Source organism: Scleropages formosus, chromosome 9, assembly GCF_900964775.1.
Source record: "Scleropages formosus chromosome 9, fSclFor1.1, whole genome shotgun sequence".
NCBI classification, from domain to species: Eukaryota; Metazoa; Chordata; class Actinopteri; order Osteoglossiformes; family Osteoglossidae; genus Scleropages; species Scleropages formosus.
In genome coordinates, this window is record NC_041814.1 from 3,156,260 (window position 1) to 3,170,660 (window position 14,401).

General features: G+C 47.4%; 1 protein-coding gene across 1 annotated transcript in view; it reads left to right on the top strand.

Moving 5' to 3' along the window:
* The window catches only part of cpamd8 (C3 and PZP like alpha-2-macroglobulin domain containing 8), a 57,357-nt gene that overhangs the window by 16,317 nt on the left and 26,639 nt on the right, over positions 1-14,401 (top strand). The window contains exons 21-27 of the mRNA XM_018728033.2: positions 348-501; positions 5,154-5,293; positions 5,397-5,448; positions 6,337-6,635; positions 9,014-9,239; positions 10,007-10,183; positions 10,333-10,414. Coding sequence (XP_018583549.1) covers positions 348-501; positions 5,154-5,293; positions 5,397-5,448; positions 6,337-6,635; positions 9,014-9,239; positions 10,007-10,183; positions 10,333-10,414 — 1,130 coding nt within the window. The remainder of the gene's footprint in view (positions 1-347; positions 502-5,153; positions 5,294-5,396; positions 5,449-6,336; positions 6,636-9,013; positions 9,240-10,006; positions 10,184-10,332; positions 10,415-14,401) is intronic.

Consider the following 14,401-nt stretch of genomic DNA (forward strand, 5'->3'; position numbering starts at 1 on the left):
CTGCGGCACCCTCCCATCCCAGGTGGAACCACATGCACACAATTCGCTGATCATCGGGAAGTGGAAGTAACTTTATATAAATGCAGAAACAATGATAGAGCATTCGGGTTTGTGTTAGAGCATGCCAAGGACAAAATACATATGTGATCATATCAGAGACGCACCTGTTGCTGCTCGCTTGTCGGAATGGTTGTGAAGCCATTTAAACGCAACACGCAGTCAATCGTTATACAATAACGCAGATAGGATACACTCAGAGAAGCTGCAAGGAAGCTTCTGAATCATGGTGCTTACTCATCGTTTCTCACCCGTTTGCAGAATCCTTCCATACAAGTTTTGTTTTTCAGGTTCATGTCAAAGTCTCTGTGTCCAAGGGGATTAAGTTCGTGGGCCACCCCGGGAAGTATTACGTGACCCGCAAGAAGTGTGTGGCGCCAGGGGAGGCCACACCCACATCGATTGTCCTGTCGTTCACTGAGCTGGGTGCAGCAAACATCACAGGTAATGTGTTCTGCTTGTTCATTGATCTGGTTGCAGGGAATATAAAAGCATACATTTACATTTATTCGCAGTGACATGGGGGGCACGGTGGCGAAGCAGGTTGGACTGGGTCCTGCTCTCCGGTAGATCTGGGGTTCAAGTCCCGCTTGGGGTGCCTTGTGATGGACTGGTGTCCTGTCTTGGGTGTGTCCCCTCCCCCTCTAGCCTTGGGCCCTGTGTTGCCAGGTTAGGCTCCCCACCACCCCATATGGGACAAGTGGTTCAGATTGTGTGTGAGTGAGACAAAGAGGGGGGTGTGGTGGTGCAGTAGGTTGGACTGGGTCCTGCTCTCTGCTGGGTCTGGGGTTCAAGTCCTGCTTGGGGTGCCTTGCGATGGACTGGTGTCCTGTCCTGGGTGTGTCCCCTCCCCCTCAAGCCCTATGCCCTGTGTTGCCAGGTTAGACTCTGGCTCCCCGAGTAACTTGGGGTGCCTTATGACAGACTGGTGTGTCCCTCCCCCCTGGGTTTGGCTCTGGCTCTGGCTCCCTGCAACCCTGTATGGGACAAGTGGTTTCAAACTGTGTGTGTGTACATTAACATATTTGTCAGACACTTTTGTCCAAAGCGACTTTCAATGGACTCTCTGTAGTGTTATCAGCCCACACACCTTATTCACCAAGGTGGCTTACACTGCTAGATACACTACTTACACTGGGTCACTCATCCATACATCAGCGGAACACACTCTCAACTGTCACTCACACACTATGGGGGAACCTGAACAGCATGTCTTTGGACTGTGGGAGGAAACCAGAGCACCTGAAGGAAACCCAGACAGACAAAGCAAAACAAATTTCCACACGTGACATTTACTCAAGAGGGATCAACAAATATTACCAGTCAGGCCTTCTCTTTTTGCCTTGGGCCTTGTATTTGAATCTCTTGGTTGCATATGCTCATGTTAAAGGATTTATTTTTTAAAGGAAATTATTGAAACCTTGTAATTTTGTGAAGAAAAAAATGTTTTTAAGTTACGGTGTACACACTACATTTCATCAGCTTTTCACCTGATGAAAATCTCCTAAATCCTGCACATGTTGCCATGGAAACAGACTAACAGGAAGTACAGTGTGGTCAGGAGTGTGAGTAAAGAAAGGTCTGCTTTGGCCGTGCTGTGACCTGTGGATGACTGGATGACTTAACGGGTCACTGCAGGTCAAGGGACCCCCTGCAGCTCCCAGCTCCCCCACTGCTCATGGACCTTCTGTCTCACTACACACACACACACACACACACACACAAAGGGACACATTAGCATTTTAGTCCATCTGCATGAAAGTATCTGACAGTCCAGTGCTCGAAGCTGAAGGCCATGTCACACTGTTAAACGACACCAGCAGTCAAAGAGGATAGATACTGTGTGTTTATTATATTAACCCTGACAATAGAATAATATTGGAAAAATCCTAAAAGAAGTGTGTGTAACAGCCAGCCCCCAGTTTATAATGAGGTTCTGTTCCGATGACGCTTTATAAGCTGATCTCTGTGCAACTCACAAACCCTCTTGTACTCCATTATATAAGCAAAAATATATAAACGATTAACATTCAAGAATGCTGTGTTTTATAATGCTATGTTGTATTTTTCACTCACTTCACACATTATCGATCTTAAAGTCACACTAATGTAGAATAATAATAGATATTAGATAATAGATAGATACATTTTCATGCTGCACTTCTAAATCTGCTTTCCTTCTTTTTATTTTCTGCACTTTCAGAATAGTCACGTTTTCACTGGCGAGCTATTGTGAAAAACAGAAACTCGGAGTCACAAATGAAAAATTCTGTAAATAAAATAAATATACTGTCAATGGCGGGGTGCGGTGGCGCAGCAGGTTTGGCCTGTGCCTGCTGTCTGGTGGGTCTGAGGTTCAAGTCCTCCTTGGAATGCCTTGTGATGGACTGGCATCCAGTCCTGGGTGTATCCCCTCCCCCTCCAGCCTTACGCCCTGTGTTACCGGGTTAGGCTCTGGCTCGCCGTGACCCCATATGGGACAAGCGGTTCAGACAGTGTGTGTGTGTGTGTGTGTGTGTGTGTGTATACTGTCAATAAAGCTGATGGCACAGCCATCCCACGTTCCAGTCATCATAAGTTGAGGACCACACACACTGTGGGATGATGACAAAATAGTGGCAACAACCAATACAGGAATGCTTTAAATATAAAGGAGGAGAATTGTTTGTAATTAGAACAGGAGTGCTCTTGTATACACTCCGAGGGGTCTGTGGAGGAATGCCGACTCATTCTTCAAGAAGGAAAGCCTCAAGGTCTTTGAGGGATGAAAGAGGTGGAAATGTGTGTTCTGTGTTCCAGATCATCCCATAAAAAAACATTGACGCGTAGAGCTGATGGAGAGGCGTTTGGCTTGGTCGTAGTGTTCATAAAAACACTCATGAATGCTTTATGTGCTGGGACGTGATCATCTCGGAATTTGGGAAGCGGCGTTTGCAGCGTACGGTGCACCTGGTTGCCTTAAACGGCTTCGTATACTTTGGCCATCACGCAACCGTGCACAACAATCATTTAAACGAGTGACTCCCACGAGGTGGCTGCCCACATCATTTAAGATTCACCGCCGCATTCAACAGCTGGCGACTGACGTGTGACTTGAAGGCATCCTTTGGATTTCTCACATCACCCAGTCCAGATGCATGAAAAATGAATCGAGATGATAACTCAGATTATATGACTTTTTTTCCACTGCTCGGGGATCTTTGTTTTTGCTCCTTACTCCAGTTTATGCATATTTTAGCATCTGATTTTCAGTACGGTGCAGCAGCCCTGCCATAAATACCAGCTTGTGAAGGTTGCAGCATTAGTTTTATGTTGAGACTGCATAACTGAGATTAGGATAACATTCAACATTATGATAAGATAGCATTCAGTTCCAGTGTAAATGTTGAGTCAGTTTTTTATGGTTTTTATCCTGTTCAATGTCTGTCAGTGAGCTTCAACTTGCAGCCACTGTTGCCTTCTTGTCATGTGCGCTCATGAACTTCAGCACATTTTCTTTGGCTGCTTTAAGTAATTTTGATGTTTTTGTGACCGATGCACCTGCTATTAGGGCGCTGACAGTATGGTATGGCTTCTTTTCAATGTTCAACTTTTCAACGTTTCTGCCACGAGAGGCCGCAACACCACGTATCACCCTGCCCCCTCCTGCTGCCTGAAAGGCATTGCACCCAACTCCCCATGTTGGATCTTGCGGGTGGTGGGTCCAAATGCCCCCCCCCACGTTGACTTTTCGGGCCGAGCCCAACCAGGTTACGTGGGCTGCCCAGCCACCAGGCACTCGCCTAGGAACATTACGCCCAGGCCTGGCTCCAGGGGTAGGTCCCGGTGACCCTATTCTGGGCAGGGTAAACATGCTCTCGTCTACTTTTTTCATGGGGGTTTTGGATCGTGTTAGTCTGGATCTTCACTCCAGACCTGTTTGCCTTGGGAGACCCTACCAGGAGCATGCTGCTCCTGACGATATACGTAGCTCTAGAGATCCCTAAATCACGCAAGCCCTTCCGCCACGACAAGGCCCCAGGTGAGATCGGCGAGCAGCGGCAACAGTAATGCGGTCGCTGTACTAGACTGTGTTGGTGAAAGGGGAGCTGAGCCATAAGGCAAAGCTCTCCATTTATCGGTCGATCTACGTCCTTGCCCTCACCTAATGGTCATGAACCTAATGGTAATAACCGAAAGAATAAGATCATGGATACAAGCGGCTGAAATGAGTTTTCCTCCGCAGGGTGTTGGGACTTATTCTCCGTGATAGGGTGAATAAGTTGAGGTGGTTCGGGGATCTAGTAAGGATGTCCCTTGAGCGCCTCCTTTTGGAGGTATACCAGGCCAGCCAACTGGGACAAGACCCTGAGGTCAGCCCAGGACCCACTGGAGGGATTATATCTCCCAGTTGGCCTGGAAGCGGCCGGGGATCCCCCGGTTTGAGCTGGAGGAAGTTGCAGCGGACAGGGATGTCCGGGCTTCTCTATTTTCCCTATTGCCACCGCGACCCTAGAAGGACAAGCGGTCAAGAAAATGGATGGATGGAACTTTTCAACATTCTCCCAGTGCTCCAGAAACTGTTATTAACGTATGGATGTTCACACCTCTGGTCCATGTTTACATTCAGTCATTTAGCTGACACTTTTCTCCATAGAAAATTATTACAATTATTTAAAAATTTTTAAAAAAAGTTGGTTTTGTGCACAGCACAGGGTCAGAACAGCACACAGATAAACGGTACAGCGAGAAACAGCAGGTATGTCCACGGCCGAGGGCTCAGTGTCAAAAGGTTACAGTTGATCACAGGTATGATCATATTTCACTTTCTTATAACTGCCAATTCATTTGGGCTGCCATGCAAATCAAATGTCAGTTTTTCAAGTGGGAGAGTTTCAAATACTTCTGTCATCCACATTTTTACAGGAGGAACTTCAGGTGTAGACCACAGCATTAAAACAGGTCAAATATCACTCTTTTCTGTTATTTTCCATCCCTCCCTTTGTTACCGATGCTGAATGAACACATCGCCATATTGGAGCACCACAACGCTGACACTGTACCCCTCCTTAGTGCTTCCTGGGCACTAATGAACCATGTTTACCCTGTTCTGGCAGCACGCGCTGTGGCCTACAGCGAGCCGGGCTGCTGCACCAACGGATCCCAGGCGCCCAGATCTGGCCGGAGCTCCGAGGACCCTGATGACCGGAGAATAGCTGCCGGCATGGACTTTGTCCGCAGGAGCGTCCTGGTGGAGGTGAGGAGTGCATGAGTAGAGTATGCCTTTGGAACATGTGTGTTAATGTATGCAAAGTGACAAAGTGCAGTAGAAGTTCAGTCTGCTGTGTCCTGCCCCGCAGCCAGAGGGACTGCCCAGGGAATACACCTACAGCGTCTTCTTCTGCCCCAACGGTGAGTAGCGCTAAGACCCACAAAGGCATTATATGTTAAACGCATCTGTCTCTCGACGTGAATTTTGCATGGAAGCTGATTGACTGGACTGTCCTGATCGGTCAGTTTGTTGTTCTGCATCACCTGAGGTCTAGCATACTTAGAAGGAAGTCATGACCATCGAAAGTTTCCACAGAGCGAAATGTGTAATTCGTGTTAGGCGCTACACTTCAAATCCTAAAAACTCGTTTCCCAAGGGGACACGGGATATTCTGTGCAGAAACTGAGCTCTTCAGTACCAGTGGAATCGCAGAAAGGCAGTCAGCCTTGAGCAGTTTTTGTTGAAAAAGGCAATAGATGCCACGCCTGCGCCATTGTGTCAACAAGGAACAGCTGACACCCAACCCGAAGAGAGGCATAAAAGGCGCAGACGGACGACACCAGGCGGGAACCTAGTTCAGCAAACCCTCGCTCTTTGGATTGTGTTAGTTAACTTACCTTCCCTTGTTCTCCTGTCCACGCTTCCTTTCCCCTACATTGCTCCTGTGATCCCCGCTGCCTTGTTCTCGGTTCGGATCTGTGCCTGTTTAACGACTACGACTTCGGATTGTCCATCAAACCCTGTTAGCACATCGATCGACCCGGCTTGTGTCACGACTACGGCTTTGGATTTCCTCTGGAAATAAAGAACAGTGCTCTGCATATTGTGTCCGCCATCAACGCGTCGGGTTGAGTGTCAGGTGTTCCTTGTTGACACGATGGCGCAGGCGTGGCAATAGAATTAATAAATAACGTTCAATGTTATTCGCAATAGAAAACTTGATAACCAAGCTATGTTTTCAGGTAGTTCTTTTAAATTTGGAAGAAATAAACTGATGGTGATGTTAAGAATTTCTGTCCTCCGTTCAGAGCGGATCCACATTTCCACACCAAACAAATACGAATACCAGTATGTGAAGAAGCCTGGGCAGATGACGCACTTTGAGGTAGCTGTGAAGACCCACAACGACGCCCACTTCGCCCTGTCGCCTAGCCCTCACGACAGCGTGGAGATGGTGGAGATCGTCTTGGGTGGCCGGCAGAACACCCGCTCCTGGATCTCCCTGGGCAAGATGGGCGAGTCAGTGGCCAGCACCTCCACTCCCAGCATCCTCTCCTGGGATGAGTTCCGCAGCTTCTGGATCAGCTGGAAGGGTGGCATGGTTCAGGTAAGGAGGGAGAAGAGATCTTTCTCCTCTTTGGTGATGGTCTGTGTCTGGAGCACAAGCTGTGGCAAGTAAAGTTGGGACAGCTGGTACCGCATCGGACAGAGCTGCTGCTTTTGGACCCAGAAATTGCAGGTTTGAATCCCGCCTCCAGCTGCAGTACCCTTATGCAAGGTACTTACTCTAAATTGCTCTCGTACAATTACCCAGCTGTATAAATGAGTAAATAATTGTAAGTTGCTGAGGGTACAGCAAACCTATGAGATATTGTTTAATGAATGGAAAAAATTATTAATCTTAAACTGCCTATTTTTGCACATAGTTTTGGATACGTAACAAAACCAGGGCTGGGTAGAAGCAATGTCCAGACCAGTATTTTATGAAAGTACTTAATGTGTTGCGGTCATGTGCATTTGAAAGGAGCAGTAAGCAACATGCTTTCAGAGATATCATTTTGGGAGGATTTTACCTACTTTCTTGCCTATAATGGGTGTAATAGTTTGACCAAAAATGTTGATGACTGAGGGGGTGCGGTGGCGCAGTGGGTTGGACCACAGTCCTCCTCTCTGGTGGGTCTGGGGTTCGAGTCCCGCTTGGGGTGCCTTGCGACGGCCTGGCGTCCCGTCCTGGGTGTGTCCCCTCCCCCTCCGGCCTTACGCCCTGTGTTACCGGGTAGGCTCCGTGACCCCATATGGGACAAGCGGTTCAGAAAATGTGTGTGTGTGTGTGTGTGTGTGTGTTGATGACTGCAGATGTCACTGTATAGTAAACCTAGTGGTTTTACGTACAGAAGTGATCGCACTAGAGGTTTAAAGCAGTGCTGAGGAGGGACGTCTGGAGAATCATAATGCAGGCATGAACCACCCAGTTCTCAGCACTGTTTGGATTAGCTGAGCTCGTAGTGATGTAGCGACAGCTGGAAAACCTGCTGGACACTCCAGGTCACTCCTGGACTGCAGCTGAATAGCCCTGAGTGAAGAGTCCTGATTCTTCCTTTACTAGCTTGTGTTTTTCACCCATCTTCTTCTTTGTCTTTGTTTGTCTTTCTGTCTGCCCAGAGCCCTTGTCCAAATACTCTGTATTTATGTGTTGTTATTACTATTTTTTGTCAATATTATTTTGTTTTCCTTCTTTCAGCACTTACAGTTTTGATGTGGTTATGGGTAATGGACAAGTTTGGGTTGGGCCAACTTGACCGAGGGGTCTGTTGGGGCCAGCAGGTGGAATAGTGGTTAGAGCTGCTGCCTTTAGACCGGAAGGGTCCGGGTTTAATTCCCACTTCCTGCTGTAGTAGCCTGGAGCAAGGTGTTTACCCCGAATTACTATATTAAAAGTTACCCTGCTGTAAAATGGGTACATCATTGTAAGTTGCTCTTGAGAAAAGTGTCAGCTGAACCAGTCTAATGTAAATGTGTTGTTTTATATGTCTGTTTGTCAACACCACCCAAAGAATGATGATGGTTGAGGGGCTGGTGTCAGAAGGTCCTGGTTGTTTCTCTGCAAGCTCAAACAAGTCGCCCCCGTGCCTGGCAGAGCGCTGTGGCGTTTTCTCCAGGCACCATGGTTCTGATGTCATGCGGAAGGGGTGTGGGCAGTGATGTCAGTGAGCTCGTTCACTGATCCATGGCGCTGGCTATCACTCGCTGGCAGAGAAACCATAGACCTTCTGAGCTGGACACACACAGTGGACCTCAAGGACCAAAAAAAAAAAAACTACGCTATGTTAGGCGTAGTTGGATGTAATTAATTGTTGCCAAGGAATCGAGGCTGCCTTCACATTGGTTTGATCCTCCTTAAAATTACACGATGGTGGGTTTATTAAAACGCTGGATGCCAAGGAACACCAAAGCGGCAACCTGTAAATTGCGCTCGCTTTGAAAACAGGCCCGTGCAATAGCATGGTAGCGAAGGCTGCGGTGGGCGAAGCCTGGCGTGGATTTTTACAAGAGGCTGCACCTTGTAAAACCCGCTGTGGATCAGACTGCTTTTATAGGAAGTCTAATAGGCTTCCGACGCTTTGTTTTCGTTCGAAAATTATGGCTGCGGTGGGTCCTTTCTGGATCCACTGTGACGTGTGTATTTGTTCAGCTGAGGTTTAATGTGGGTTGTAACGTGTTGCATCCTGCCGAGCTGCTTTTCCAGCGCTCGGGGTAGCGTGTCGCACTGACCTAACGGCAGCTGTGCTGCTTCCCGCTGGAGGCAGAGGACCAGCAGCCCAGTGGAAGCAACATTTCCACATGCCGATGTGTCTTACACTATTGGCCACGTCTTAGCTCTGTATGAGGGCCCCTGCTCTCATGGGTGTAGGTCAGCTCGGCGCCAGCAGCCGGTAACCAGCCCCCTATCTGTCCCCTCCCTCTTCTCCTCTCCCTTTCTGGCAGGTGGGCCACGGTCTGCAGCCCTCCAATGAGACAGTGATCATGCAGTGGGAGGGGCCCCTGCCAGGCCAGGTGCGGCACGTGGGCTTCTCCACAGGCTGGGGCTCTGTGGGGGAGTTCAAGATCTGGCGCAAGGAGGATGCAGACGAGAACCACAACGAGGCCTTCACCCTGGGCCTCCCGCACAATCTGGTGCCTGGGTCCGAGAGGGCCAAGGCCTCCATGATCGGTGAGGCGCTCCTCTCTGTTCCGCGCTTTCTGGTCGTACATTCTCACGAGACATTGCACGGAGAATTTGCAAGTGCATTGGCACAATCACAAAACAAGGGCAAACGATTACAGTATTTCAAAGGTGTGATTAGATACCAACGCACGAGAAGTTCCAGAAGGTTATCTAGACATTCTGGAATGCATATGAATTATCACAGTCACACACACTCACACATACACTCACACACACACTCACACACATCGTCCGAAACCGCTTGTCCTGAGCCGGGTTGCGGCGAACTGGAGCCTAACCTGGCAACACAGGGTGTAAGGCCGGAGGGGGAGGGGACACACCCAGGATGGGGATATGAATTGTCATGTAGATAAATCAGTTTTTGTAGCGGAAGAAAGTGAAACACTTTGGTCATCCACATTTTTACAGAGGTAAACACTTAGGGTGTAGACCATAACCATTAAATACATTTTCTTGCCAAGTATGTAATCAGCACGTTTCATAACTTTGGACTGTAGGTTAACAAGTTAGAGGGAGATGAGTCAAACAAAAACTTGTACGTCATAAAAAAACGTGAGGGGGTGTCAGTTAGAAGGAAGTCATTTGCTTCTTGAGTGGAAGCAAGAAACCGTCTGTCCCTGCACTATAGTAGCTATTGAGATGCGTACAATGACTGAATAGCAGTAAATAAGGCGTTTATGTGTCGACTCTGGTTGGATGTAAGTGGAGTTAAGAGTGCCTGATTGATTGTGCCTTGTTATGCCGTGTTCCAGGGGACGTCATGGGTCCCACCCTCAACAACCTGGACAACTTGCTGCGGTTACCCTTTGGCTGCGGCGAGCAGAACATGATCCACTTTGCCCCCAATGTCTTTGTCCTGAAGTACCTGCAGAAGACCCAACAGCTGAGCCCTGAAGTGGAGGCCGAGGCCACAGACTACCTCCTGCAAGGTACCCGGAGGAGCGGCGGGAGCTCAGACAATCAGCCTTATTACAGCTGGTTTCGCCTTTACCCAAAGGCAGCTTACCACAATTTGGGCAGTCTTGCAGGAGATGTTGAGCTGCCTGGTTCTTATCCTTGTCCTCGTGTTCCTTGCTAGGGTACCAGAGGCAGTTGACTTACAGAAGACAGGATGGCTCCTACAGTGCTTTTGGAGAGAGGGATTCATCTGGGAGCATGTGGTCAGTGTAGCCTCCCTGCACCCAAAACCAGTACTATTCTTATAATTACACTAGTGCCTGACTTCCAATTACAGCTGGGGCCAGAAATCTGTTCTGAACTTGATTTGTTTGTAAATCTAAAGTCAGTTTTACCACCACATCACGATCAATAAAAGCTACATGATACAGATGTTGCTCAGTTTATTATTATCCATGGGTTTGGTTCTATAAAAAATCTCAGCTAAAGCTATAATACATAAAAATTCTCTGTAAGACATTATTCCATTCTTATTATCTGCTCTATCAGTGCAGAGCTGCAGTAGTGGAAGACCTATCCCAGGAACATGGTGCACAATCCACAGTACACCAGACAGGTTTATTTTATTATATTAATTAGAACGAACATTGTCTACTTTAAAATTACTGAAAATAATACCTGCTATTTAGTGGAAATTATTGACAGTGTGCAATGCTTGCCAGCTTCTGCGAGCTTTCAGTTTGCTTTATTATGTATATAATCAGTTAAAGCATAATATTATGGACTTACTTTGATTTATTCACTGGGTAGGATGTATAAGTCTCAGATACTGTAGCTATAGTAAATGAAAAAAACTATATGATTTTTATGTTATTATTAACTTTGAGCTACGTTAAAATTAAAGCAAATTTAAAATGACTGAAAATTAGACATATGTTTTCTTGGCAAACTCGTATTTCAGTGTCGACTGTTGACGTATTTATCCGACAAACGTGCAACTTTCTGAAACTGGTCATTGATCACCAGCACTGAAAAACACCGCATACGAGCTTATAATATTATGGGAGTGAAGTGCAGTAATGTGGTCCCACACTCATCCTCTCTCTGGATGTGTTTTACTGCTGAGTAGCTGAGTGTGGAAAGGCAGATTATATTTGCCTCGTAGCAAAATTGAAAATTTAATAAACCGACAAACGAAGAACACACAATTAAAATAAATAAATAAACTTAAAGATGTTTCCGTCCAAAAAATTTGAAACTCAGATGTTCGTACATGTGGACCCAGTTTATTATGACTCACGGGGGTACAGTGCTCTAAATGCAATTAGAAGTTAATACGATACAGTATGCTCCAGTGCAGAAAATCAGATATGCCCTATTTAACACTTGTTGTTCCTGTTTCCGTTTTAGCCTCTGCGCTCTGCGTGATGAGGCTGTTTTTGTGCCACTGCAGGATCTTGTATGTATGAATAATTCCTGGAGCCAGAAAACCGAACGGGGGGAACGAGCTCCGCGTTCTCTGTGGACGCCGGAGCTAAACTGTGTGATTTCGTGGCGGAGCCTGTGTCTGAGCGATTTATTAGCTGGGGGAGGTGTTATTATATTTAATTGAAATGCTCATTGTAAAAAAACTGGTTCTGTAAATGCTGGGGCATTAAATGTAAACTCGTAATTAGCTCGGGTGATTTACTTGCTGTTTCGGAGCAGGGTGTGGGGTGAGTGGCCCGGGCACGGGGCCGCCTTGGGGTCTCTGCGCTCCAGGCTATACCATGGTATCCTGGAGGCAGCATGAGAGCTTGTCTTGCTGCATGTCTCATCTGAGGACCTTGTGCTCCCTTTGGAGAGGCTGCAGTCTGGAACAGACAGAGATAACTTGGTTTCCATGAGTTGCTGGTTATTACTATATGGGTTTGGTGCTAAGGGGGTGTGGTGGTGCAGTGGGTTGGACTGGGTTCTGCTCTTCAGTGGGTCTGGGGTTTGAGTCCTGCTTGGGGTGCCCTGCAGCAGAGTGGTGTCCTGTCCTAGGTGTGTGTCCCCCCCCCCCAGCCTTATACCCTGTGTTGCCAGGTTAAGCTCCAGCTTCCTGCAACCCTGTATGGGACTAGCAGTTTTAGATGGTGTGTGCGGGTGCGTGCGTGCATATGTGGTTTGGTGCTGCTTTCCATGCTCAGTTGTGATTTGGGAAAAAATAGGAAAAGATTGTGACCAGTAATCAATGATGCCAGCCTTCATGCAGCAATGTTGCTATTGGTTAGGTGCTGCTCGAAAATATGTGAACCCTATAGGGATGCTCATTATAATAAGTTAAATATTTTATACATTATTTTTATACGTAATAATGTAGAAAATGTTAAACTTATGAAGTGCTTGGTTTTGAGGCATGGAGATATACGTTGGCGATGCCAGATGTTTTTTCTCTGCTTCAAGGTGAAACCAGTTAGGCTGCATCCTTGTGTACAGCCGTTGTAATATACGCATGGGGTATAACATCTTGTCCTGTGTATCTTGAATGAATCTCACATAAAATGAATAAATGATTATGATTGACACAGCTGATTCTACTTACCCACTCGGTTTAACCAGTGCAACTTGGGCTTCACTTAGTTTTCCACCTGCAATGCTTTCGTTTTCCTACTACATGCATGATTTCCTGTAAAACAACACATGGAATTGGTCATTACGCACCTGTTATTGTGACGCGAAACATAGGGGCCTGGGACGGCTGGACCCAAGTGCAGCGTCGTTCGTCCGGAGACGAGGGATGAGGCGAGTTCTCGGTGTCGGGGACAGGCAAAGGGTCGGTCGAGAGTCAGAGCGAAGATCCATGGACGAGGTCAGGGGACTTAGCGAAGGGTCGGTCGAACGGTGAACAGGACAGGAATGAGGATTCATGGATGAAAGAGTCAACTACCGGAGGACGTGAACGAAGAGCTAGCGATGCTTGTGAACGAAGCGTCACGGGAAAGGGCGGTTGTCTCTGACGAGATTCCGCAAAGGTCTGGGAGTTGATGAGCGTCTTTTAAAGGGTAGGTGCTGAACTGGAGTCAGGTGCTGTCGATGGAGTTGTGGGTGTGGACATGACAGTTATGTCAGATGAGAAAGACTGGTTGGCATTAAATGATGATTTCATGGTAAAACTAAGGAACACAAGGGGTTCACATACTTTCAAGCAGCACTGTACATGTAAAGCTGCTATGAATGCAACCATTAGTGACCAAAGCTCTTTATTTCTAAGGCCCAGCAGTGTGTAAACATAGGTCATGTTTTGCTTCCAGGTTAGAACCAATCTTATTGTTATTGTGATGTGTCTGATATTATAAAATTAAGAAAAATGAAGGCGGCGGGTACGATAGAGGTTGGAGCTGCTTCCTTTTGATTCAGAGGTCACACATTCGAGTGCCACCTCCTGCTTTAGCTCCCTTGAGCAAGGTACTTTATCTGAATTACTGTAGTAAAAAATGACCTAGCTGTGAGAACGGGTAAATCACTGTAAGTCAGAATAAATGAATTATAATATGATGCAGCTCAGTGTTACGAACTGGATGGTGCATCATTATTCGTTTTGGTAAAAAAGGTATGGCTCCTGCAGCTTTGTGTGGAGGTCTGAGGTTGTAAGAAGAACTTGACTGTCAGTGGTACCCGTTGAGGGCACTGTCACACCATCCCCCCCCCCAGGGCAGCCCAGACTAGCACAGATGTGGTCAAGTAACATGGTCATTTGTCAGGAAGCCTTGGGAGCATGGGCTTCATCCTGGTACTGGCTGCATTTCTTCCGGCATCTCTCGCATACCTGGGGCATCTGGTTCCAATGAGTGCCACATACTGCTGTAATCTGCTGGCCCCCGCTGCTTAACATGCAGCCCGGGACCACTTGGCTTCGCACCTCGGACTGGAGCACATGCAAGGAGCCCATTGAGGCTGGCACACTGCTGCGTGTGGGAGGAGGGGGGGGGGGGGGGTCTGTGACTAATGATGAGGGCTTTTGCTCAGAACTTCAGTTGCAGGGTCACATAGGCATGAGAAGGAGTGCTTAGGCCGGGCTTTCGGAGGATTTACTGGATTTTCGGTTTGAATGCCGAGGATCAGGCTCATTCGGGGTGGTGCTCTCTGGCTCATCTGTGGAGACTGGGGTCTTACGATGACAGCCACGGTCCCAGGGAAAGACGGCCACATTTGTGCGCTGATCCCTGGCCTTGTCTCCTCGGATACACTCATGTACTTCTTTGACACTAAAATATGGAGAAACTTGC